This window comes from Mandrillus leucophaeus, unplaced genomic scaffold, assembly GCF_000951045.1.
Source record: "Mandrillus leucophaeus isolate KB7577 unplaced genomic scaffold, Mleu.le_1.0 Scaffold268, whole genome shotgun sequence".
In the NCBI taxonomy this organism is placed as follows: Eukaryota; Metazoa; Chordata; class Mammalia; order Primates; family Cercopithecidae; genus Mandrillus; species Mandrillus leucophaeus.
This window is the reverse complement of record NW_012102787.1, coordinates 1,087,988-1,114,089: the sequence shown is the minus strand read 5'-3', so window position 1 is coordinate 1,114,089 and position 26,102 is coordinate 1,087,988. Positions and strand designations below refer to the sequence as shown.

At 42.5% G+C, this 26,102-nt stretch overlaps 1 protein-coding gene across 2 annotated transcripts in view; it reads right to left on the bottom strand.

Annotated features, from left to right (window-relative positions):
* BACH2 (BTB and CNC homology 1, basic leucine zipper transcription factor 2) overlaps positions 1–26,102 on the bottom strand; it is a 359,621-nt gene that overhangs the window by 56,737 nt on the left and 276,782 nt on the right. For both annotated transcript variants that reach the window (XM_011984420.1, XM_011984419.1), the window contains one exon: positions 24,795–25,049. In XM_011984420.1, coding sequence (XP_011839810.1) covers positions 24,795–25,037 — 243 coding nt within the window. In that variant the 5' untranslated portion in view covers positions 25,038–25,049. The remainder of the gene's footprint in view (positions 1–24,794; positions 25,050–26,102) is intronic.

Genomic DNA, 26,102 nt, shown 5'->3' with positions numbered 1-26,102 from the left:
TAAAAAATAAAAAATAAAAATAAAATAAAATAAAATAAAATAGTCAGTTCCTTAGTCACACATGTGACTAGGCTACTATATTGACCGGTGCAGAAGAACATTTCCATCATCACAGAAAAGGCTAGTTGGTGGTATTGAAACATGTAAGAGTAATCAAAATGGAAAACATATTCTAGCAGGAGTGGGGAAAAGAAAATGTGTTAGAGCCACTTTGTTAAAATGGTTATAGAGATATGGGGGACAACAAATATGCTTATTTCATGGCCTTATTACTCCTTGCTTAGTCCATTGCAACAACCTGGCTGTTGTCTCTTTCTTCCCCAATTCTTCCTTTGTATAGGTGCCTGATTGACCTTGCTGACGACAGTCACTTTATCCCTTTGCTTCCTGCAGAATAAAACCCAAGCCCTTATGCATGGCATTCAAGGCTTTTTAAAATCAGGCTCAACGGACCTGTCCTGTCTCCCACCACATCCTCTCCATAAACTATATTTTAGTAACAGAAAGCGGTGTTATTAATATCAAGCCCACTGCCCTCCACATCCATTCTGCAGAAGAATACCTAAATTACAAGGATGTCCACAAAAGTCAAACAAACAGGCCTTTTAAATAACTTCATTGAAGTGAAACACAAGAAAAAAGGAGGGAAGAAAGATATGGTCACAGAGAAATGAGAGGATTATTGTAAATTATCTAAATTAGTCCTAAACAAGTAATGCCACACAAAGCACTAGTAAGCTGGAATGTCATTCTCTATCCTCACTATAAAGAGGGCTACAGAAATAGGTGAGGAGGCTGGACAGATGTTTAGGGAACCCAAGCAGAAGAGCTAGGATATTTTGGAAAAAGTAAATCAGATAACCAAGAATGGTTGAGTGAAAGAAGCACACACAAGAAGCGTGTTCATCTACATATACTGAACCCTAAAAGCCTGTTCCTATATTCTATATACAATTTAGGATAACAGATGTTCCTGACAAGATGCCATGGTGGTTTTCTTCGCATAGAGATTGTGCAAAACAGACAGGGCTGAAAAACTACTGAATTATGGTTTGTTTCCCAAACTACGGGTACTTAGGACCCACTGTTACAACTGTAATGTTTTCTCTAATTGCAATTCACTTTCTTCTTTAAATATAGTTTAAAAAGAAACTTGTCCCAAGCAATATCTGCAAAATCTCAAGTTTAACACATGAATCATACTTTCTGCAGTACATGTTAAGATAACAACAATTATTTTGGAAAAAATTCTCCATATACCACCTGAAGTCATTTCACTTCTAGGTTATGCTGTACATATTTCTATTCCGGGAAATACTGGGATTAGGAACCCAAACAATTATCCTGGCTGAGTCCTGAGGCAGGAGACATTTGGCCATGGCCTTTCCTGTTTTCCAGGGATAGGACTGTGAGCTACTTCCGTGTGGTGGGCGGTGGGTGCTTGGAGGAGTGAAGTAGTAACAGGTAGCAAAGTGTTGGAGACACGAAGCGTTAATCATCAGTCAACAACAGCAGTGGCAGCATTGCTATCTTTCCCGGGGCTAGTGAGAATTAACGGATTAACATTTAGGAGAGCACAGAAGTTTCCAAACATCTACTGTGGTTCTCAATCCTTTGCAGGGAAGTAAACAGCTGAGGCGGCCACCTGGGATTCTCATCTGCTGGAGAGGCTGGTGGGAGTCTGGGTTTTGTGGGTGGCCTCAGGGGGCCCTGGCGGCAGCTTCCAGCCTCTGTGGTGACAGGTCATCTCCTGTCTAGTTCACAAATCCAGATGCTGCGGGGAGGTGGCAGCAGTCCAGTGGGGGCGGGACGCTAAGATTCTCACATTAACAATGCACAGACGTCCATCCGTCCAGCACTCCTGGGTCGTGTCCCTGAGAGTGACACAGGGCTGCCCCTGGGACAGACACATGAGATCATCTGAACTGGTGAGCCTCCAGAGGGCCTCAGCTGGGCAGGGGCTCTGCAGCTTTTGTCAGAGGCTGTTTCCCTGCAAAATGGGGGAAAAACTGGAATACTCAAACGAAGGGGATTTCTGTAACTCTTCTGCCATTTTTCTCTCACCTTCCCCGTGTAGCTGAGCTCTTAGAAAACTGGTGTTAAAGCAGTTCAGCAAGCAGCAAGGCAATTGAAAGCCCCTTCCAACAGCTGTTAATGGTTGTCGATGAGCAGGCAGACACCAGGGCTAGAAGGAAGGGAGCCAAAAATAACTCCACAGTGGTATTTTTCAGGACTCAATCATTTCTGATGCTGGAAAGAAGGAGCTTGAGAAACCAAAGTACAGCTGTGGGAAGACAGTGTGGGGCTGGAGGGACGCGGGTGTGGGCTGCTGCCCACGTGCTCCCTGGTCCTGTTATAGCCAGACTTGTAAGGCTTTCTTAAGCCTTGCATCTGAGAAAGGCAGAGACCAGAGAATGGAAAGACAAAGCTGGGGAGACTGATGCTGGCGGCGGCGAACTGAACTCAGCCCCCTGCCTGCAGAGGGGATGGGCTGTTAGTGCCTGGGCCATGGATTGGGGAGCTCTGTGAGGACGGCTTTTTTTGGTGTGTGTGTTAAAGTCTGCGTTTTTTTTTTTTTTTTCCCTGTGGGGTTTACAAGCTCATTCAATTGTCCAGAATCCTTGTGGGCATATTTCTCCTAGGGACGCTGGCCCTGGATCGCTGGCCTTGCCTGAAAGAGGCTACCTCCTACTGCGTTTTTGTTCAACTTGCTTTCTCTCTAATAGAGGTTTGCAGCACCGTGGGCTTCAGGGATTCAAAGTTTTTGTTTTTTCCGTAATATCCAGCTTCCATTTCTCGTTTTTAATAATATCCCAATCTTTTCAGCCATTCTCCCAAGAATTGTAGTGAATGATTTAAGTTTTCCTTTAATTTTTATAATGAATACACATAATGGAGCATTATTTTCTCTGACATTTTCCCTGTCACTAAATTTGAATGTTTAGATGGCACTTAAAAAACCTTTCCACCCGCTCTCTGAATGTTCGGATGCTCCTGGTGAGTAAAACGAAGTCTTTCAACAACACCTCCATCTGAATTGTATACTTGATCTTTCTGAGTTTGGCAAATAAACCATCACCCACTCAGAACCTAGACAGGAAAGTGGCAGATGATTCAAGCTTCATTAGGAACAAGTCATGCCAAAATAACTTCATTTCTGGTTTTGATGGGATTACTGCTCAGAGAATGCAGCAGAAATAGCATCCCAGGATTTCAGTGAGTCAGCTGACATCCTTAGGTCACTCTTTGAATAATATAAAAAAATGAGGTCTGGAGATAGTAAAATTGAGCAATGAGTAGCTGCTTGATGGATCGATGTCAACTTCAGCTCAAAGAGAAGTGTCTGGTGGTGTGACCCAGCCTTCCGTCTCCTACTCTGTCACATTTAACTTGTCTCTCTGTCTTAGAAAAGATGTGAGTGGCAACTGGTGAGCTACTCCAGGAGATAGAATCAGGATCCCAAATGATGACCACAGGCTGATATTACATGTTAAATGCATAAATATTTAATTTAACAAAAATAGATGTCAAATCCTGTACCAGGATAAAAAAAATCAACTTTGTAAGAAGAGGATGGGAGAGTCCTGGCTTAAGGAGCTGCATCAGTATGGTGACACAGGTGCCAGGAAACTTACCCCCATGATCCTGAGCTACACTGAAAGATGTGTGATGCAGACAGCGAGTCACACCTCCGCTCTGCTCTTTACCGCTCAGATCAGATTGAGGCTGTCAAACTTAGTCCTGGCTGTGTGTGAAGGTTTACACTGATCACTGAGTCCACGCCCCAGGTGGCATGTGGAATGGCAGAAGGACATTAAACACCAAGAAAGGGAGACTCATGGGCACCCCATGAGTTGCCTTCAGAGAGCTAACAGGCTACCATGTAAAGATGAGATTAGATTTGTTCTCTTTCACGCCGGAGGGCATAAACGGGATCATGAGTGAAATTTTAAGGGAGACAGATTTCTGCCACAAATAAGGAAGAACTTGCTAGTAGTCACAGTTGTATAAAATGGAGGAAGGAGCTCTCTTCAGCGGTGGTGAGCTCCCCATTGTTGCACGTGTTCAAGCAGAGGCTGGAGAGGTGCCTATGCCATTATTATAAAAAAAAAATTCCGAATTGGATAGGGCCTGGACTCTAATGTGCCTTATTTTTTTTAACCTCCAATCTTTGATGCTTCTCACCTCATAGCACAACAGCCCAACAGGTGTTATGGTTCTTAGTATTCCCTCAGCATAAAGTGGACCAGGAAGAAAGACAAGGTTGATAGTATTTTCATTTACTCTGGATACGACTGGCAAAACACACAGAGCTCTCTTGAACTTCTCCAAGTCTCCTGTAAGTCTGTGAATGACACCTACTTCGATCTACTGTAGTGTGGAATGCTGGCCCAGTGCAATTAGTTTGCTGAGATCATGAACAATTTGCAGGAAACACAGGGAGCACTGATAGGATGAAATAGAAGGCAGTATTTAAAAATATGAAGTCAATAATTTCCTATGTAAGTTTTCAAAGGCTATCATTCCTCTTCAACACAAATCCATCTGTACCATTGCAGAAGCTTGAAATTAAATAAATACAGACCACAGCAGTCTGAATTTCATCACATTTATACAGCATTTTTCCAGGCATTAGTTCCCCTCACTGAACAAATAAGCCTTTTCTACTTGGGCCAATCAGGTGAGCAAGGGTAGTCAGTCACACAGACCCACAGTTTTGTCTGAATGGACAGCAGTCTGCCCCATCTTGTATTTTCTTGGGCTTGACATAATAACTGAGCCATTAAAAAAAGTATAAATGTTGTACACACCCTGCCATTCTATACACCCTAAAATAGCAGGAGAAAATAGCTCAAAGCCTTTCCTTCTTAATAGCTCCTTCGACAGGTTTTAGGACAGAACCAGGTAATCTCAGAATCTTTGCTAACAAGTATAAAAGAAACCAGAAGATCTGACAAGTAGAAGAGATGGAGGATGCAAGACAATGAAATAAGGAGAGGAGGGTGAAGGACATACTCTAAAACATGGCTGCAAGTAGTGGTATCTACTCATGGTCGATATCCAATACATGTCTATTGTTTATCAAGAATGGGCAAAAATTAGGAAAGAAAATAGTTTCTTATGAGCAACTAGAGGCAAAGGTAAAAGAGACGTTCATACAATGATGGGACTGCCTAACTTCTGGAGGTCCCCTGTCTAGAGGTCCTGTTTAGCCATCTGCTTTCTGTGACAATGGATAGCACCCAACCCTGGGTTAAAATTTTTTGGGTGGTTCCTTCAGGTCTGCAACCTTGATCTAATTACTGAATCTAGGTCGAACTCTAGACACACATTTGAGGTGAACAATCGAACCAAGGCGTCATGCTGTGCATTGAGCAGTGGAAGGACCGTCTCTTGACCTCTCATGGCCCCTGATCACAGATGGCTGTGCTGGTACAGAGCATGTCCCTCCAGTTCTCCAAGACGGAGCAAGGAAGAAGGCCCTGTATGCTAAGACAATCATACGCTTTTCAGAAATATTTCATGTGACCTAGAAACGTACAGTTTGGTAGTGTTAAATATATTCACACTATTGTAAAATAAATCTCCAGAACCTTTTCATCTTGGAAATCTGAAAATCTATACCCATTAAACAACAACTCTCCTTTTCTACCTCCTCACACCCCCTGGTAACCACCACTTGACTTTCTATGAATTTGAATACTTTAGGTATGTCACATAAATGGAATCATTTAGTAATTTTTGTTATGTGATGGGCTTGTTTCATCAATATAGCTTTGAAAATAAACCCAGGGAGGTGGGAAGGGAGGGCATACGGAGCGAGAGAGAGATGGCAAATCCACCTCCCTTCTGCTTAGGTAGTGGCCAGAAAGGGAGTCCCCTGGGATAACCTCCCGGGCTGGAGCATGTTGGCAGCATGTGCTACAGTTGCAGGAGAAGGTCCTCCTGGCAGGTGGGCTCAAGGCTCATCACCTCCATCAAGAAGCATCTACTAAGGGCCCAAGTTGTCCCCATGTCAAGTACATTCTCTGAAGTCCATGGAACCTCAGCAATTCTTGAAGAATTCTCATGAAACACTCTCAGCATCTTCCTGGGGGAGGAGGAATCTGAATAAATAAGGCTGCATTATTTTAAGAGCAGTCTGTGTAGGAATCTTGGAGAGCAGAAGAGGCAATGGAATGCGAATGAATAGTCTCAAAGCGGGCAGAGCCTGCTCTTGAGGAACAAAATATGCTTAGAATGTGTGTCCCTCATGGACTCATGCGTGGGGCATAGAAGGAAGAGAAATTTGGCTTCAAAACTGAAAGGCAGTCTGTGAAATTTAGTCACATGTCAGAGGGATCACTGGCAAAAAATGTCTGGGAACCTTGTGGGGCCACTCCCACAACGCCACCTCATATGTCACTGTGAATAGGGCCACATCTTCCCCAACACATATTCTCCCTTTCCCACCAAAACTTCCATCCAGCACCAAGAACAAGGGAGGCCTCCTACGGCAGCTCCATGTGGGGAGCTAGACCCTTAGAGACAGGAGTTGGTGCAAACCGGGAGTTAACATTTTCATCGGAGCTGATTGAGATCAACTTACCAATAGGTTAATTTTTAAATGAAAAAATTCTACTGAAAGAGTTTTTGTAAGGCAAACTCCTAATCATCCTTGCACAAGTCTGCTAGGAAATTCTCAACAGAACTCTAAGCTTTTGCCTTCTTCGTCTGCTAGACTCTTTCTTCATGGCTGCTGGTCACCTACTCATCTTGCTATCTACCTACCCAACCCTGTGTCTCCTCTCCCAGACACTTTTCTGCTTCTTCAGGCCAAAATCCATAGTCATACTGGCTTATTTTTTCTTCATTTCAACATCCCATTTCTAATCAGTTTGCAGGAAAAACTAAAATTGTGAAGGCAACCCATCTGCCTTGGCTGTTCTCTCTCCTCCCAGTACCCACCCCCACCAACCCCTCCAACCTCTGGTCCATGTTCGTATGTCACCTTCTCAGTGAGCCCTGTCCTAACTACCATATTCAAAATTCCACCTCCTGTCCTCCCTAACCACTCCCCTCCTCCTAGATTTATTTTCTCTTATATTGCTAATCACTAACTTAGGTATTACTACTTACTGTCTGTCATCCCTAATTGGGACATAAGCTCTGTGAAAGCTCAGAGTTTTGCCTGTTTTGTATCCCTAGTACCTGCAACAACAGTGCACACAGTAGATGCTCAATACAAATCTGTTAAAATGAATGAACAGCTCCTTCTGGTCATTCAGGTCTCAACGCAAAGTTCTTCTCCTTAGGGAAGCCTTCCTTGGCCATCCCATCTAATGTTGCATTTCCCTCAATTACTGTCTATCACATCACTCTGCTTTACTTTGCTTCTAGCATTTACAGTAATTTAAATTGTCTTGTTTTCTTATTTGTCCTCCACAATAGTTGTAGGCCCATAAGAACTCCAACTTATTCTGTCTTATCCATTGCTATAACCCTAGCACTTAAAACGGCTTAACACAGAGCAGGTGCTCAGTAAACACTTCTTCAATGAATGGAGAACCTTCATGACAAAACCAATCAAAATCCATCACTTATTTTCCCCAACTTTCCTGATCTTGAAAATTCCAATCCACAGAAAAGATGGAAGAATCATATATCCACATACTTTTAGTCTGGATTCAGCTGGGGGTGAATCTGGAATGTTGGGAGGAAACAGATTGTGTTAAATCATTAAATTTGCTAAATTTGTGTGCTCTCTTCTCTCAGGGTATATCCATACAGTCCTGTTCATGCACATGTGCACGCGCGCACACACACACAGGCATATATGTTTTCCCAGAACCATTTGGAAGTAAATTGCAGACACCATGACATTTCACCACTAAATATTTCTGCATATATCTCCTGAGAACAAGAACATTCTACATAACCAAAATACCATTTTCCCACCCAAGAAAAGTAATGTTGATACAATATTATAAATTAATATATAGCCTACATTCAGATTCTCCAAAGTGCTCCAAGGATGTCCTTTATAGATTTTTTTTTTCAATCTGGGAGCCAATCAAGGATCACTCATGGCATTTGGTCTCATTAGTCTCTTTTAATGTAGGGCAATCCCCCCATCATTTTGTCTTTCACGACAGTGATATTTTTGAAAAGTTCAGGCCAGTTGTCTTAAAGAATGTTCCACAGAGGATGTCTAGTCATAGCATTATGTTTAAAAGTTAATCTAATTTATTTGTTTTCTGGTTTATTATTTTAATATACAGTGAGTTCATTTTTCTGTTTGTTTTAAATTTTTAGGTCTGCTGATTTTCATCTTTGTTGATTAGATTTTAATTTCTTGACTACTTAAAACATTTAGTTGGTTCAAAAGTCAATACCCAACAAAAAGACACAGAGTCTCATTCCTATCCCAAACCTTTCACTCTGTTGCCACCTACTTTCTATAGGTAATCTTTTCCACTAGTTTCTTGTTTATCCTTTCTGTTTCTTTTTACAAAGTATGCAAATATATGCATGAGTATATATTTATAAATCACACATATATATTTATGTGTTACAATTATATATTATTTTCCCTTCTTTGCACAAAAGGAAGCATACCATATATAGTGTACATATCCCTCTGCATCTTGTTTTTCTGCTTAAAAATATATCTGAGAAATTACTCCATATCGGGGCCAGGGGAGGTGGCTCATGCCTATAATTCCAGCACTTTGGGAGGCTAAGGCGGGTGGATCACCTGAGGTCAGGAGTTTGAGACCAGCCTGACCAACATGGAGAAACCCCATCTCCACTAAAAGTACAAAATTAGCCGGGCATGATGGCACATGCCTGTAATCCCAGCTACTCAGGAGGCTGAGGCAGAAGAATATCGCCTGAACCCAAGAGGCGGAGGTTGTGGTGAGCCGAGAGCTTGCCACTGCACTCCAGCCTGGGCAACAAGAGCAAAACTCAGTCTCAAAAACAAAAAAACAAAAAACAAACAAAAAACGAAGAAATTACTCCATATCGGTTCACAGAGAACTTTTTTCTTTCTTATGGCTACACAGTACATGATTGTGTGGTTGTATGTGGATAACTTTGTGCATATGTTGTTTTGTATCTGTGCAAATCTATTATTTTTTCATAGGTTGCCAGAGAGTTTTTTAGTAGGTTGTTATAAAGTTTACTCTTTAACACATATTGAAGCCCTAATCCCTAGTGTGACTCTACTTGGAGGAAGGGCCTTTACAAAGGTAATTAAGGTTAAATGAGGTCACAAGGGTGGGGCCCTAATTGGATAGAAGTGACGTCCTTATAAGAAGGGGAGACACCAGGGCACTCTCTGTCCACACACGCACAGAGGAAAGGCTATGTGAGGACACAAGGAGGCGGCTGTCTATAAGCCTGGGAGAGAGGCCTCAACAGAAACCAACCCTGGTGGCACCTTGATCTTGGACTTCTGGCCTCTAGAACTATGAGAAAATGAATTTCTGTTGTTTAAGCCACCCAGCCTGTGGTATTTTGCTATGGCAGCCAGAGTGAACTAATAATATACATGTATTAGAAGAGTTAAATGCTGTAGATTCACATGAAAACAAGCTAACGATTAAGAGAAAATCACTTAACTTAAAAAAATGAAACTTAAAAACTTATCTCCCAAGATATCACTTGGGAGGCATACCCCTTAAAAGGTAATTTAGGGACCAACTCTATATGCATCCTTAGTCTGATAAACTGTGATTTAAAAAAAGTGATAAAAAGTGATAAAAAAGACAAAAGGTATTTCTGGAGGCTCCTGAGGAGGAAGTAAGGAAAACCCTGGCAATCCATGGACCACTGAGTAGTTTGCGTGAAGTCATTTTAAACATTAGTGTGAGCTTTACAGGTGCAGATCCATTAGAGCATCACCTTCTAGTCTGACTCACTCTTCTGAAATCTCAGTCACACACCTATTAGTTGTCTTCTTCCACAGGTTGGGCATGATGGAGGGAAACCACCTCATTACCACATGGTCCACAGTAAATGGTTCCCAGACTCCAATTCAAGTGACATGTGGATAGGAAGGAAGCTGGCATGAGCTCCAAGGACACCAGGGCCCAGGCCTTCCAGGATTGAGGGTGACTTTATGTTTTTTTTTTTTTTTGAATTCTTTTTTTTCCTATACTTTATACTTGATGAAACTGGCTCAGAAGGTAAATGTCTTCTTTTTTATAAAACCCAGTTGAGGATGGAAATGGCCTCTTTTACTATTAGTTTTTAAAATGTCATAATTCATCTGATTAATATGAAAACACTTCCTTATTACTGAACATTCTGATATATCCTTGAAGCAGCAGCTACTTGAGATATTCCATACTCAACCAGATTGAGTGACTTTCCAAAGCACACACTTACAGACATTTACATTTGTTTGAAAATACCCATGAAAGGAGTCTCGTTTTCTTCAACTTTAGTATGTGTATACCAAGGGAATGGGAAAGGAGAGACACCCTTTCCTCACACTCCCTGCTTCCTTCACAGTCATATAAGATTTGACCAGAAGGTAAGAATTTCCTTGCCTGTCAGATACAGTGTCTGACATAGAGTCAGATAGTTGGAAAAACATATGAGTTATTTACACTGAAAATGACACTAGTCATTTCCAGAGATGTAACTCCAGAAAACATACAGGAATGCAAAAAGGCATCTGTAGGTTTCAATGGTTGGGGCAAATTTAAATATGGAAAAAGGTCTTATAACTTTAAGTTAGAAGGAAATGGAAGAAATCTAATTGAGTCCCTTTGTTGCTTCTTGGATTTTCATTTAACCAATGAGACTGTGAGTGAAAGCCCACTCAGCCAAAGTTTAGGACTTTGGTTCTTAGAAGAATGAAGAGCCCTGAGTTGTATGGAAGGGACCAGGAAGTACCGGTCCCCTTAGGTCCCACTGGTGGCTTTAGGGAGAAATCCCACGGGGCATGCAGAACCTTTGAAATCACATGCAAAGTCATACTACGGAGTTTCATTTTTCCAGTACTATGCCCCATACTTTACCTGATCTTCCTTCCCTTCCATCCACCTACCTATTCAAATAACCCTTTCATCATTATAGAAATGTAATAATGTACACTGTAAGAAATTAGAAAATGCAGACAAAGAAAAAGAAATCCATTACATTTCTACCATTCCCAGGTCACCCTGTTGATATTTTTACTTTGCACACGTTCTCATGGCTCTGCGTATGTATACACCACATGCACTTACATTTGTATTTTTAACCACGGTGAGATGATACTGGGCTTTTTCAGATCATTACCTTTCACCAACTACTTGGATCATATTAGAGTTTCTCCAATTTCCCCCATTCCAAAGTCCTTTATAATCGGTTTGTGCAAACCAGTAACCACTCCAGGACCATGGACTACATCTGGTTTTTAAAGCTCTTAAATCTTGTTCAACTTAGCACAGTCCACTTTTATGTCACTGACTTATTGAAGAAATCAGGCCTGCAAGAAATTGTCCTGTAGAATTACCCCCACCTTCCCACCCCACCAACCCCTGCCCCAGATTTGTCCCTTTGCTTCCTCATGATGTTGGTAAGCTTGTTCCTCTAATCCTTTATTTTCCTCTCACTGGAAGTTATCTCTCAAAGCTTTATGAGGTCAACTTATGTACTGACTATGTCATTGGGGATGGTATGTATTTCATGAATATTTGGATCGGAAGACACCTAACACCTGGCTGACACTCCAGGAGTGATGCTCAGATTGACCCCTGCCTGGGTTACTGTGAAGACAGTCTGATTCTTTAGTGCACAGTTCTGACTTTTCCCTTGTGACAAGAAAAGAGTGTGTGTGATGTTACTGTGTTTCTGCGTGTGTTGTTTTGGTATAATACTAGTGTCCATCAAACATTCACCTTAATGGCTTTAACCCCCCAGTGATCACCTGTACCTGAATTTGTTCACGGCATTTAAAAAAATATGTGGCACTAGATTACAAATAGCTTTGAGAACAAGTGCTTTGTCCTTTAGAAATTTAGCCTCCCCTTGCAGGATCTTGCATTCAGCTATGCTAAGAGTTGATCCTCGCGATATCACTTGGGAGGCATACCCCTTAAAAGGCAATTTAGGGAGCAACTCTACATGTAACCTCAGTCTGATAAACTGTTGGGGCTTAAATATGTTCCAAATAAATGCAGATAAATTTAACACCAGCAATTCAGAGTAAACCTTGTTCTTAGTGGAGGAACCAGCCATGGAGCCTGAATGCTGGAGCTCAATCTCAGCCCCTGCTCTTTTTTTTCTGTTTCTCAAAGGGGTCAGCAATTTCTAGTGTTTCCTCCTTGCTTATGCTGGTGTTCCTCCTATTTATCTATATCTTTGGCTCTGCAATCTCACTGCCTTAGGCACATGTAAAGCACTACAGATACCTATCAAGGCCATCTTGATGGCCTCTTTCCCCACCCATGTGCTCCCTACCCAATTTCTTGGTATCTCTGAAAGGCCTCCTCATTCTCCCAGTTCTTCACCCAGGTGCAGACCTTTCTCACCTACGCTAGGCTCAGGTGTGTCTCCTGACTGTGCTCTCTGTCTGTGGTGGGTTGTTGTTGCCATCCAACATGCGTTCCATTGCTAGACAGATATTCCTTAAACTGTTTTTTATTATGTCACTTCTTGGTTCACAATGTTTCACAAATTCCTACTGCTTACCTGGTCAGGTCTAAATTCTTTTGCCTAAATTTTATTCTTTCATTGTAAGGCCCCATGTAGTGAGACCATATTTTGACTTATTTCCCCAAATCTCTCATTTGTGCTGATAAAAGCTGCCTCCTCAAAGTCCTGCGAGTGCCTCTTTTTGGGTCTTTGCCACACCAGTGTCCTCTCCTGAAGGGTCTCTCCCCACTTGCTCCCTAGTGAAGTCCTGTCCATCCTGTGGGTGTTGATTTCAGGTGAGACAAACTTCATGAAGGAGATGGGAGAAAAAATCCTGTCCTTCCCTCCACCTGAACCTCTGCAGCACAAACAACTGCCAGCACAACCTGCCATCTACAACGAATACTCTTGAATCATTCACCTTTGATTTCTATGTTTCTCTCTTGATTCTTCAACTGTATTGTGGGTTCTTTGATGGGAGGTAATCTTGCTTTACATTTCTAAGTTAAACCCCCAAAGAAATGACCTATGGGGTCTTGGGGTCCATTCCTCTGCTTCTATGAAGTGTTGTGCTCAAGTATTTTGTCTTGTTAAGCATCTGCTTTAAGCACACGCGCATAGGCACACACACACATGCACATGCCTCTGAACGTAATTCTGCATTTTTTGATGCCTCTCTTCCATGTCCAGCATCTTATACTGTTATAAAATCCTCCTTTAATTTAGCTGAAGTCCCTCCTGTATAGTTGGGATGCTATTTCTTCTTGTCAGTGAATAAGACATCTGGTCAATATCTACTAAAGCAGCATTAAATAGGAGGAATGGAAATACTTTGTTAAACAGAACTTTGAAAGGTTACTGCATTTCTCTACATGAACACCTTGTAAATTGAATGCATTTAACCGATCCAAAAAATTTCCAGTTACAAAAAGTGTGCTTCAATTATCTTCCCTTAGTATCTTCAGTTATCTTCCCCGATTTCCCAAAACTATGAAGCTCTTACCCTGAATCTGGGTGTTCCATATTTTTAATCTTTCCACCTTCCTATTTGTAGGGTACAATTCAATTTGTAGGGTACAATACTACAGATCCACTTGGCAGATATAAGAAACACAAAGAATATTCCCACATAGACTAAGGCATTCAGTGGGAAACAAACAGTGCACACATCAGAACGCCTCTCATTGTAGTAGAGCGCTCATCTTTACACAGCAAGACGCTTGAGGGTCCTGTCTGTTAACAGCCATTCTCCTGGCCTTTTTAGTAACTTCCTGTTTTCCTTACACTTCTCTTTTCTTAACTATCATATAAGACAAGAAAAACAGATAAGCAGGGAGGCGTCAGAAGGGTTTCTCTGGACGGACCTTCGAAGTGACCCACATAGAGCCTTCCATTTGACTAGTGCCACTCAATCTGGCTTGATAAACCCAAGGGTATGGCCACTGCTCATAGACCTGCCCTGCTCTACCCAGTCCTTGTTGTTAAAGCCACATCCAGGAATGATGCCATCTATGTACCACTCTTGGGAAGAATAATCTGTCATTTGGTTTTGCATATAAAGAATATAAACATTAAAGAAATCAATAGAAAATGATGGCTTAAAAAGAATCAGGAAAAATGAGTAACAACGACATTTAATAACTGTCCTTTATAAAACAGAAGATAAAATGAAATAGTTGTTTCTTCAACAAGCTGGAGGCCTGTAATTGTGACCTTCTGTATCCTTCCTTTGGTTTTCTTCTAAGCCCAGGAATCTTTCATTGGCTAAATCCCAGCATTTTTTTTTTCTCCCTTGGCCAACTTTTGGCCTTGCTTGGGAACAGCTGCCAGTATTTCTCTTTGCTGCCAGTCAGTCAAAAATGTGCTCACATTGGAGGCCTGCCTCCATCCCACCCAGGGTGTGGAATGCATTAACTTTTTCACAAACAGCCTTCGCCAGGCTGCACATGAAAGTCCATCTCAGCAAAGCTCATTGCATTACTAGCTAGCTTGGAGGTGGTGCCAATGTCAGTTACAGAGACTGTCAACATATTTTAGGAGTCTATGGCAAAGTGATGAATTTTACTATGTGTACCAAGTTAATGGGAAAAAAGAACACTTCCGAGATCCTAGGAAACCAGAAGTGCTATTATTTAATTGCTCCTCCACTCCTCAAAGCAAAACAAGCCAATTCTTTTCTAGCCTGTAATTTGGTTCAGAACCCAAACAAACAAGAGAACAAAGGTATTAACTGATTAGTGCCCAAAATTTTATTCTATTTTCTTTGTGCTTTTAAGAACAGCTTTCTTTCTTTTTTTTTCCTTTTTTTTTTTTTTTTTTTAAACTGACCACCACGCATCACTCCAATGCCTGGGTATGATCCATTTTATTAAAAAATTCCTGAATCCATTTCCTGGCTTACAGGTTATCCAACCAAGATTCCAGGTGTTCTCACCATAAGAAGGGCCTCTTTCAAAAGCTGTCTGCTTTTATAACTGCACACCCACCAGAAATGTCATGAACACCCCAACAATGGAGTTGAAACCTGAAGACGTTTGGTGACATTCCAAATTTTTGAATGGAATGTGAATCCATTAAGATTATTAAGTAACTTTATTGATATCCTCAGATTTGTGCCAAATGTTAAAGCTGCCAAAGAAAAGACAGAACAAAACCTGACTCTTGGATTCCAACTCTGAGTATTTTGGTGTGGAAACTGTATTTTCTTGTAACTCACTTAAAAAACACACCGTGCTTTCACTGTTTAACTGCAATCTCAGTTTTCAGAAAGCAAGAGAAATGAGATACATAATCAATGTTTCTCTTCTGTTCAGCTTTCAGCCTAAATGATCCTGCACTTGTATTGGCAAAGGAGGACGGGTACTAACAGTGAACAGGAAACCTATTCTAAGAAGGACTGGCTCAAGTGAAGCACCACTACATCATGAGTGACTCAACCATCTACTCAAAGAGTGATTGCTCTGCAAGGACGAAGCCATGCTAATTGGACAATGGCTTGCTGCCAGTTTGTGCTGGCGTGACCTACAATACCCTTGGCTGACAGCCACGATGTCTCTTTGTCACACATTTTTTTTTTTTCCAAGGGTGTAGGGTATAATCTGGATGGAAAGTAGAAATAACTTTGAAAAACTCTCACAAGTGCTATTTAAATTCTTATCATGAATTAAAAAGTTTAATTAAGTACTTTGGTAAAGGCCCAGGTTCTATGATTAACTACGACAAAATAATAGTTATGATGACTGATCAAGTGAGGAACTTTATAGCTCTGAACTTTGTCTTTAAAGCTATTATTAATTTTAATTGAAATAGCTAAGAGACTCCATAATGGGAGAAAGAAAGAAACATAAAGGATATTTTGTTCATATATAAAGGAGTTTAAAAATGAACAGATACGCTGGTAACTACTTTTTAAAAATTTGATGCTAACAGAGGCCTTGTCATAAATCTATTTCAAAATGTTGATTATTGTGGTCATCCTACATCAGATAGGGATAAATAGGCATAGTGAAAGGAAATCTTAAAAATGGCTTTGAAATCAGGTCACTTAAAATGATTTTTAGATATGTCTTAGGTTTTTGTCTACTCAACTCCTACTACTATGCCAAAAGAGGAACACATTTCTGCATAAGTTTCTTTAAATAGGCTTACTGGCCTCAGGATTTAAAAAATGTAAGAGATTTGGAAACAGCTTATGTGTCTCAGTTTTAAAATTAGCTATTGCTGTGGCTATTTTCACACTAGATTTCCCTCCCTCTGTATCAGCACCACAGCCTCCAGGGATGGAGACACAATAGTATTAGCTCCCCTTTCTGTGGTGCTGCCTTATTGCAACTCCATCCAAGATCAGGGCCCACATTTCAGGGCTAGCAGTCACCTCTGCGTTACTATAAATAAGTTCTGCCTTTAGGCATTTCAAAATTATCAGCATGATTCTAGGACTTGAAAACTTCTCACTTGCCAGTAAGTAGTTACCTGAAATATTTTGACTTCTTATTTATTTGCTTTTTTTTTCATCTGCTGCCAAGTCTTACTAACGCAACTTGGAAAATTGCACCACAGCTTTTAATGAGGATTCTGAAGTAACAGCCATTTCATCAGAGAAGACTGTTCTTTCCTTTTAGGGGAATAATAACACCTACTGTTTCTATAGCACCATCCTTCCAAGAAGTTTAACACATCACATTTCATTTATCTGAACAGCAGCCCTGCAAGTCAAACTGGTAACTAGCATTGTTACTCCTTGTATACTCATATTGAAATTGAGGTCATTAAATGTGAAGTAATTTTCTCAAAATCTTAACACCTTCTGACGTGGTGAAACAGCCATGATCCGCCTATGTCCTAGGTGATCAGACAGCCCAGGGGTCTCTTTCTGCTCTTTAGCTGTCTCTCCTGTGAATGCCTGTAAGGCCCTTTCTGAAAAGTCAGGGAAAAGTCATAAAAGTAGGAGAACTGAGCTTGCGCCTCTTCTGGAGTCCTGTGGTTCCATCCCTTCCTGGCCAGTTTGCCTCCCATCTTTATGGCTTTTCCCTACCTCTTAATCTAAACATCCCTCCGCTCTTCCTGACCAACAGGATTTCTTCTCTCTTCCTCCAATAGGAAGCTAGCCAAGTTCAAGGACTGTAAACCTGTGTGACACAGGCTAGGACCTCAGAGATCATCCAGCCCCAATCCATCATTTTCAGCTTAGGATGTGACTTACTGAGTCTGGCCATTTGGTTAGTAGATCCCATCCTCTGTTGCATACTCAAGGCAACTGGACTTCCGTCTCCTGTATCAAGTTTTCTCTCTCTTTTGGAGCTTTCCCTTCAGCCCAGGTATTAGGACAGGTTAGGCTTTGCTGTGCTAACAAAACACCACATCTTGAGAGATGGTTTGGAGCTTCTAGCAGGGAGTGCAGCTATGTATATACCTGTGAATGAAGAATAGTCCTTCTCTATCAGGGAAGGTCGTCCTCTTCAACCAAGCATGTAGCTTCGGGAGGGACACAGACGGGGCAGTGAGGGAGGGAAAGAACACCCGCCTGGCCAGCCAGATCAGCCCAATCAACCTGGCGATGCTGGGGTGACAGATGTTGCAGCCAGATTGCCTTCACATCCAGAAACACCAAATCTTAAGTGCTTAATTAACTTAAGTTTACTTCTCATCATGTCAGAGCCTGATTTGAGTCAGATGGCTTTTGCTGGCTCTCTTCCAACAGTGACTCAGGGACCTAGGCTACAGCTTGATCACTCTAGAGTCCTTTGACACCAGCTAAGTGGATGCGACAAAGCATAAAGAGCTCATACCTACTTTTGACTGCCTAGGAGCAGAGTCCTCACCTCACATTTCATCAGCTAGATCTAGTCATATGGCCTACGTGATTACAAATTCAGTCTTCCTGTGTGTCTAGGAAAGAGGAAAACTGGGTGTGGGTGAGCAATGGTAATCTTCACCACAGAGTGCAAACATGTTGGGATTTCTTCCTACTTAAAATGAAAAACCAAATGAAACCTCTTTTGACACCGTTTCCCTCCAACCCCTGGTCTACTTCTCTGCTCCTTTTCACTCAAAAAGCCTCATTCTCTCTAGAACACAATCAAATCGGTTTTTGTTTCTACTGCTCCCCAAAAAGTGCTCAACGAAATCACAAATGTCCTCCAAATTGCTCGAGGGTCAGTTTTTGGCCTTCATCTTAGCTGACAGTCAGCATCATTTGACTTAGTTGACGCTCTCTCCTCCTCGAAATGCTTTATTCACCTGGCTTACCACGCACTATGCTTTCTTGCTTTTCCTCCCACCTCAGGTTTGCTCCTTCTTAGACTACCTTGCCAGCTCCTCTTCATCTCCCCGACCTGTTAATTCGAGAAAGCTCCAAGGCTCAATCCAAAGCTCCAAAGCTCCAAGGATCACTTCCTTGGTGATCGTATGTAGTCTCGCTGCTTTCAGTATTCCCAATATTCTGGTATTACAACTTTTATCTCCAGGATAGACTTCTCCCATGAGTTCTGGCCATGTAAATCCAACTGCATACTAGATATCTTTCCTTAGATGTGAACAGGCATCTCAAACTTAATATATGCAAAATAGAAGGCTGGGTGCGGTGGCTCACACCTGTAATCCTAGCACTTTGGGAGACTGGGGCAGGTGGATCACTTGAGGTCAGGAGTTTGACACCAGCCTGGCCAACATGGCAAAATTCCGTCTCTACTAAAAATACAAAAATTAGCCAGGCGTGGTGGTGCATGCCTGTAATTCCAGCTACTTGGGAGGCTGAGGCAGGAGAATTGCTTGAACCTGGGAGGTGGAGGTGGCAGTGAGCTGAGATTGTGCCACTAGAATCCAGCCTGAGTGACACAGTGAGACTCTGTCTCAAAAAACAAACAAACAAAATAAAACTCCCAATTCTACCCCAGTCCCCAATCCTATTCCTCTCAGTCTTCACTTCACTCATCTCAGTTAATGCCAACTCCATTCTTCCAACAGCTCAGATCCTAAGCCTGGATGTTATCTGTGACTCCTCTCTTTCTCTCCCACCCTGTATCCAATGTATAAGAAATTCCCATGAGCTCTACCTTCAAAATATCACCAGAATCTGACACCAACCACCATGTCACTGCTATCACCCTGGTGTAGGCAATCAGGTCACACCTGGGTTACTGTCTCAGTCTCTTGTGTCTTTTCCCTGCTTCTGCCCTGGCCCTCTTTCAGTGTATTTTCATGTGGCACTCAGAATGACCTGTGAAACTCTCCAGTGGCCAGCTAGTTCCAAAAAAAGGCCAAGTGCTCAATGAGGGGCACAGTCTGGCCTGTCACCTCTCTGATTCACCTCTCCCCACCCTGCCTTGGCTCACACTGCTCCTGGGTGGCAAACACACCCCGCTCACCACAGCCTCCTTGCGATTCCTCCTGTCTGGCTCACTCTTTCCCTAGACATCAGCACAGCCAGCTCCCTCACCCGCTCCAGATCTCTCTTCAAAAGTCACCCCCTCAAACAGGCTTTTCTTGACCACTCTTTTTAAAATTGTAATACTCTTACCCTAACTCCCTTCTCTGTTGTGTTTTCCTCAATGGCATCTAACAAAGTATATTTAACACTGATTAATTTCCTCTCTTTCCTCCTCCTCCCCACTGGAATGTGAGCTAGGTTTGCCCAGTACCTAGAATGATGCCTCCTGGTTACATAGCAGGGTCTTGATAAATATTTGTTGAATGAATAAATAAATGAGTGAGGAAACAGAAGCCCAGAGAGGAGGACTGGTTTGCTGAAGACCTCACATGCAGTGATTCCAAGGCCCAGAGTGTGGTTTTCCCAGACCCTCATGGCTGATGATCCTAGTTTAAAAAAATCTGCCCATTACTCTTTTTCAGGCAAAGAGTGGTGGTGTCTTCTTCAGAGTTTTGTTTAGGTGAATGGGGTGAGGCCAAAGGGCAGGCTCTGTGCTCTGGGCTAGGTGAGTGCTTTGCCCTTTTCATCCTGGTCATGCCACTTCCTGAAGACTTCACCCCTGTTTCCCACCAAAATTCCACCTTCCCCTGCCCTCACCCTCAGGCTCAGAATGCTGTTGTCACTCTGTACGGTGGCGTTAACTACTTTCTGTACTATTACATGCTGAAAGGGTTGCCCAAAGATAATCATGACTGCCTTACTGCTTCCTTAAAAGACTGAACCTAAACCATCCCAGAGACATTAACAGCTTTCATATCCTCTAAAAACTTCCAGACAAGAAGATTCCATAATTTCCTTGTTGGCATCTGTGCTTGGCAGTACTGCTGCAGGAATGTTCTTTATTGCAGCCTGTGGTTAAGACTTAACAACAAATGCCTTTTCTTTAGAATCCTTCTGGGTCAGCTTTCTTTCCTGTATAGCACTGAAAAGTGAGATTTGCCCTAAAATGTTGAGAGAGAGAGAGAAAGCAAAAGATAGAGAGCACAAGCCAGCACAAGCCTGAAATCTATTTATACCGAGGAAAACATAAGGTCTACCTGCAGGGGCCATACTCACCCCCAGCCTGTAGCCATTCCCTGCATGAACCCGTCCTCTCTAGAGGGTACAAGGACACAGGAAGCAAGCCAGAGAAAGGTGAGACCTTGGCAGTTACCTTTTAACAGCCGCTGTTCCCCTAGCATTCTGTGAGGCAGCCAAGCAGCCACGTTAAGAAGAGGGTTGATGTGCAAACCCACTGTGGGCTGAGCATCTTCTAAGGAAGCACATCCCCTCCCCGTCCTCTGAACTCGACACGCCGTAAGACTGAACTTCATAGTCATGATGCTACTTCCCTCATGGCTGGCATCCAACCCAAAATGGCCTCCATGACTACAGCTAAGGAGGTGTCATACTCATGAGCAGTGGAAGAACGGCCCTGCAATGCTTAGCACATCAACTACTTTCTCTTCATCTCTTAGCACAACATACACTGACTCACTATAAAATTGAATGATCTGCTTTATTATGTAATGAAAGTACTAAGTACAGTGGCTTATCTCCTACTATTTGCTGACACAATTACCTGGGTATGTTTTTCAGTGGGGAACCAACACTCAAGTCCTAGAAATTCTAGGGATTGCCATTTTTTTTTTTTTTTTTTAAAGCAAGCTAATTCAATTATTCCTTGATTTCTAGAAGGAGGCCTCCCTCTATTTTTGTCTCTCTTTCAGTTTAGAGGCTATGCTGGCCTCTGTGAGTGGCTCTAACGTGCTGGTAACGGCGCGGCTCATCAGGAATTGGGATTTGGGGGTGGAACTGCACAACTGGGCAGTCGCTGGAGTGCAGATCTGCCTAAAGTGGATGAGGAGTAGGGTGGGAGGGTGGTAGTTTGTGTTGGGAAGTTTCAGGTTCCTAGGAGGAACTCTCAGACCTGGCGGTGTGAGCCCCCATAAGGAGTGCAGCGGTTGGCTGCCAAGGAAGTGGAGATGGGTCAAGTGTGAGTAAGAGGAGGGCAGGGCCAGAAGTTGATTCAAATTCGGCGATAGGATTATGATGAAGTTTAAACATTTCCAAGGAGCTAATTTAGTGCTTTTTCTTACATCCTATGAACCAAATGCCAATTAGTTCCACACAGCTACTTTCTAAGGTAGTGTTTAGAATATTTGCTTATTTACCACTTAATTCAAATTCTATGAAACCATTCACTGAGCTAAGTGTGACAATTTCCATTGAGCCTGCAGGGACATTTCAGTGTGCACACAGTAAGACGAGGAAAACAATGCCCAGCACGTGGGTCCACAGCAGGTGCCCTGAGCAGAGGGAGAGGGCTCTTCAAAGGAGGCCTTAGAAACAATGACACAGCCTCAAAAGAAAATGCCACTGGGGTTGGCTTGCATGTTCCATCAGTAAGATACTTACAGCTGGATTACTGAAAATATGAGTTTGCGTTTCATAAGAAAAAAGGGATCTAGTTCTACCTGAAGATTTCAGATACGTGAGCAACTAGAATATTTCAATGGTTTCGAGGATGTAGATGATGCAGGGAGGATAATCATTCTACAGGGGGAGGAAGAAAGAAAATCAACACACAGCAAATTCTCATTTAAATGAGAACACACAGCAAATTCTCACTTAAAAGGCCAAATAGATTTTTGTGTGATGTCTATACGGTGTGCCTCTTATTTAAAATGCCATTTCCAATGCCATGGAAATAAGCAATTATCAGGGATTTGATCTAAAAAGAAACTTTAAGGTTATGTCATATACATGTGTATCCCAGTTTCCTTTACATTTTACTGCCTTGGTATTGTATTTTTGATAAATAATTCAAGGCTGGAGGACCCCTTGAGCTCAAGAGTTCCAGTCCAACCTGGGCAACAGAGCAAGGCTCTGCCTTTAAAAAGAGACCTATATTTGTCAAATGCCTACTAGAGGATAAGGGCTGTGCTGAGAATTTTTGTATTTATCATCTCACCTAGCCTTCACGGCAGGGCAGCTAGTTAAGTATGTCCCCAACAGCGCAGTTAAGGAAAGGCCAGCTCAGGATCCCCTGGCTATGCTGCAGCTGCCATTCCTTGGCTTTCCCGTCACTTGGTACCTAGTGCTCCACTCCTTACCCCAGCCCCAGTATGTCATTTAGCTGATCTGTCCTTTTGCTTCTAGTGTCAGGATCTCTCTAGCTACCTACTTATTAGCGGGATGCGGAGTGGTAATGGAGCACTCTATGTTGAGTATGTAACAAGGATACAAATGTGAAAATGCTAGTGTTTATACAGTCCTTATTTATTTATTTATTTACTACTTTTTGAGACACATTCTCACTCTGTCACCCAGGCTGGAGTGCACTGGTGTGATTATGGCTTACTTTCAGCCTCAATCTCCTGGGCTCAAGCGATCCTCCCCCCTCAGCCTCCCGAGTAGCTGAGACCACAGGTGTATGCCACCACATCTAGCTAGTTTTTAAATCTTTTGTAGAGATGGAGTCTCCCTGTGTTGCCCAAGACAGTCTTGAACTCCTGAACTCGAGTGGTCTTCCCACTTTGGCCTCCTGAAGTACCAGGATGACAAGCATGAGCTGCTGCACCTGGCCCCAGTCCTCATTTTCATCAGCTGGCTGCTTTCCTGCTCAGCAGGGGTAACAGCAGATGTTGCTTAACAAGGGACTGGGATCTGAAGAAACCTCCACTACCCATGTCTTGTCTGTCAAATGGACAAACACAAATAGTGTTTTAAATTTTTAATTATTCTTTTTGTTTGTTTGTTTTGAGACACAGTCTTGCTCTGTCACCCAGGCTGGAGTGCAATGGCATGATCCTGGCTTACTGCAACCTCTGCCTCCCAGGTTCAAGTGATTCTCCTGCTTCAGCCTCACGAGGAGCTGGGATTACAGGCGCATACCACTACGCCTGGCTAATTTTTTGTATTTTTGGTGGAGATGGGGTTTCACCATGTTGACTAGGCTGATCTCAAACTCCTGATCTCATGATCTGCCTGCCTTGGCCTCCCAAAGTATTATTTTTTTAAAGATAGGGTCTTGCTATGTTGCCCAGGCTTGTCTCGAACTCCTGGGCTCAAGGGATCCTCCTGCCTTAGCCCTCTGAGTAGCTGGGGCTACAGGTGCACTCTACTACACCTGGCTTCTTGTTTTTTATGTTGAATGTAGATGCCTTTTGGTGGAGCAGGTGAGTGCCCCGTCACTTCCTCCTGTCCTATATACAACCTACTTCACTCCTTTGTATCATCTGCCAGGCCCCTGAAGGCATCTGGTTTGTGACCTCTGGGATTTAATGCTGGTTGTAACCATCAGCATCATATCTGGGTGATGAGGTCTTTGGTTTCTCCTAAGATTGCTGTGAAGAGTTGCTTAGTCGAACACTACACAACTCTAAGGAATCTCTTTGCAAAAACTATGGATGTGAGTTGTACTCCTGGGAGTTACAGAGTACACAGCTTGTGCAACTGTTGGTGGTGGCCCAAGAGCTGCACACTGTGCTGGTGGTTCACAGGGAATGACTCTGCCCAAACACAAAATATTACCTTTAGTCCCATAGGAATGACAGAAGTCAGGATGATGAACTAAGAGGAAGTGTATACATGGCTCAAAGGGTGACCATTTAATGGTTTGTCACTGTAAAGTTTATCTTTTGGGTTCCTACAACTTAAACCATCCAATTAAAAGTCATCTCTGGACAGACGAGGTCCAGCTACTAGTGTCCCCAAAGTGCCAAAATAACCGTACTCACTGATGTAATTAAGAAACCTGAGTGGGCTGTTTTCAACAATGGTGAGAAAAGCAAATTTACACTTCTTAGAATCTTACTGAATTAACGGTGAAAATTACTAGTTGCTTTTATTTTTCCCCCAAGCAAAGAAGGTGCTGTGAATGCTTTCAATCTTTTACTCTCAAGGGAAATCTAGTGATCCTTACACCATCTGAAAGACAGAAATCATAGCAATGATTCAGATCCCGCATCTAGGACTGTGCCAAACTTAGGCTGAACCACTCAAAACCTGAAGGGTAAGTGAACTAGAAACTACAAGTGACTGAGCCGCAGGTGAGGTTCAGTTCGCTTCAAGAAAGATATTCATATTCTGTGCCTCTGAGACTTTAAGTGTATCAAATAGAAACCGACAATGCCACAAACATAACGTGTGACTTGGACATCAGCTCCTGAGTGGGGACATGGCACCTAGTACATCTTCTAGCTCCTACTCAGCCAGTTTTCTGTAAGTCAATAAACATTCATTAACAATCACACAAACCAAATTACTGTACCTCCTCAGGTAAGCTGACCACCAAGTCATTTTTTGTCTGTCCGACCAGCGCCTGCCAAAAGTATTCACTGCATGCGGCCAGCACAGCCCGGTGGGCCCGGAACTCCTTCCTTTCCACGATCAAAGTCACGTCACAGAGAATATCCTTTTTCCGCTGGTCATTGAGGCCCAGGAGGATGTTGGTGCAGTGGACTGTGGACTCATATACATACATGGGGGAGTCAGGCTTCTCATCCACAGACATGCCGTTCACACCCTGAAAGAAAGAAAGAAAGAAAGAAAGGCTGAGTCACCACAGTTGTAGGACTGGAGAGAGGAGGTGAGAAAGAACATCATGGTTCCTGTGTCCCACTGCCATGAGCATGGCAGGAAAGAGGAGAATTGCCAATCAGCATGTTTCTGCTTACTTTGTACAATGAGCTCAAGAAACATATCTGGAAAGTCAAGCTCCACAGCTGACTTTTATCCTTCCTACTTACTGCATTCTTTTACCCCATGGTAACAAAGCCAGATCTTTTAATAGAACATTTAAAACACACTGGTATTTTAAAACTTGGTGGTTCTGATTTTGTTAGAAGGCTGAAAAGGAACTTTCACATGTAAATAGTCTCCATGCAAGGACTAATTTAGATTTGTGTTAAGAGGAAATGAATCATTTTGAAGTATTTCTAATGTCTTGATGAAGTACATGTAAGTTCCTAAGGTGAAATTTGGCTGAGATGCCAAGTAGAGTAAACATCAAATCACAATACATATTTAACAAGTGCACCAAACTGTCTGCACGCTGAAGACTCAGTAGTCAGCTACTGCATCTGCCCTCTGCCACTTCAAGGCAAAGCACAATCGCCATAATGCTATAGTTGCTCAGCTCTTACAAAGATGTGGAATTGTGCTGTCGTTATCCCAGCCGAATTGATGTACATCCACTTTAAGGAAACACAATATATCACAATAGCAGTCATGAAAAAGATGCATTCAACAGTCAAGACTACTTTTACAAAAGGTTCTTTGCTTTTAAAAATATCCATTGAAGTATTTCTTTCTTTCTTTCTTTCTTTTTTTTTGAGAGGGAGTTTTGTTCTGTAGCCCAGGCTGAAGTGCAATGGCGTGCTTCTCAGCTCACCGCAACCTCCACCTCCTGGGTTCAAGTGATTCTCCTGCCTCAGCCCACTGAGTAGCTGGGATTACAGGCATGTGCCACCATGCTTGGCTAAGTTTTGTATTTTTAGTAGAGATGGGGTTTCACCATCTTGGCCAGGCTGGTCTTGAACTCCTGACCTCAGGTGATCCACCTGCCTCGGCCTCCCAA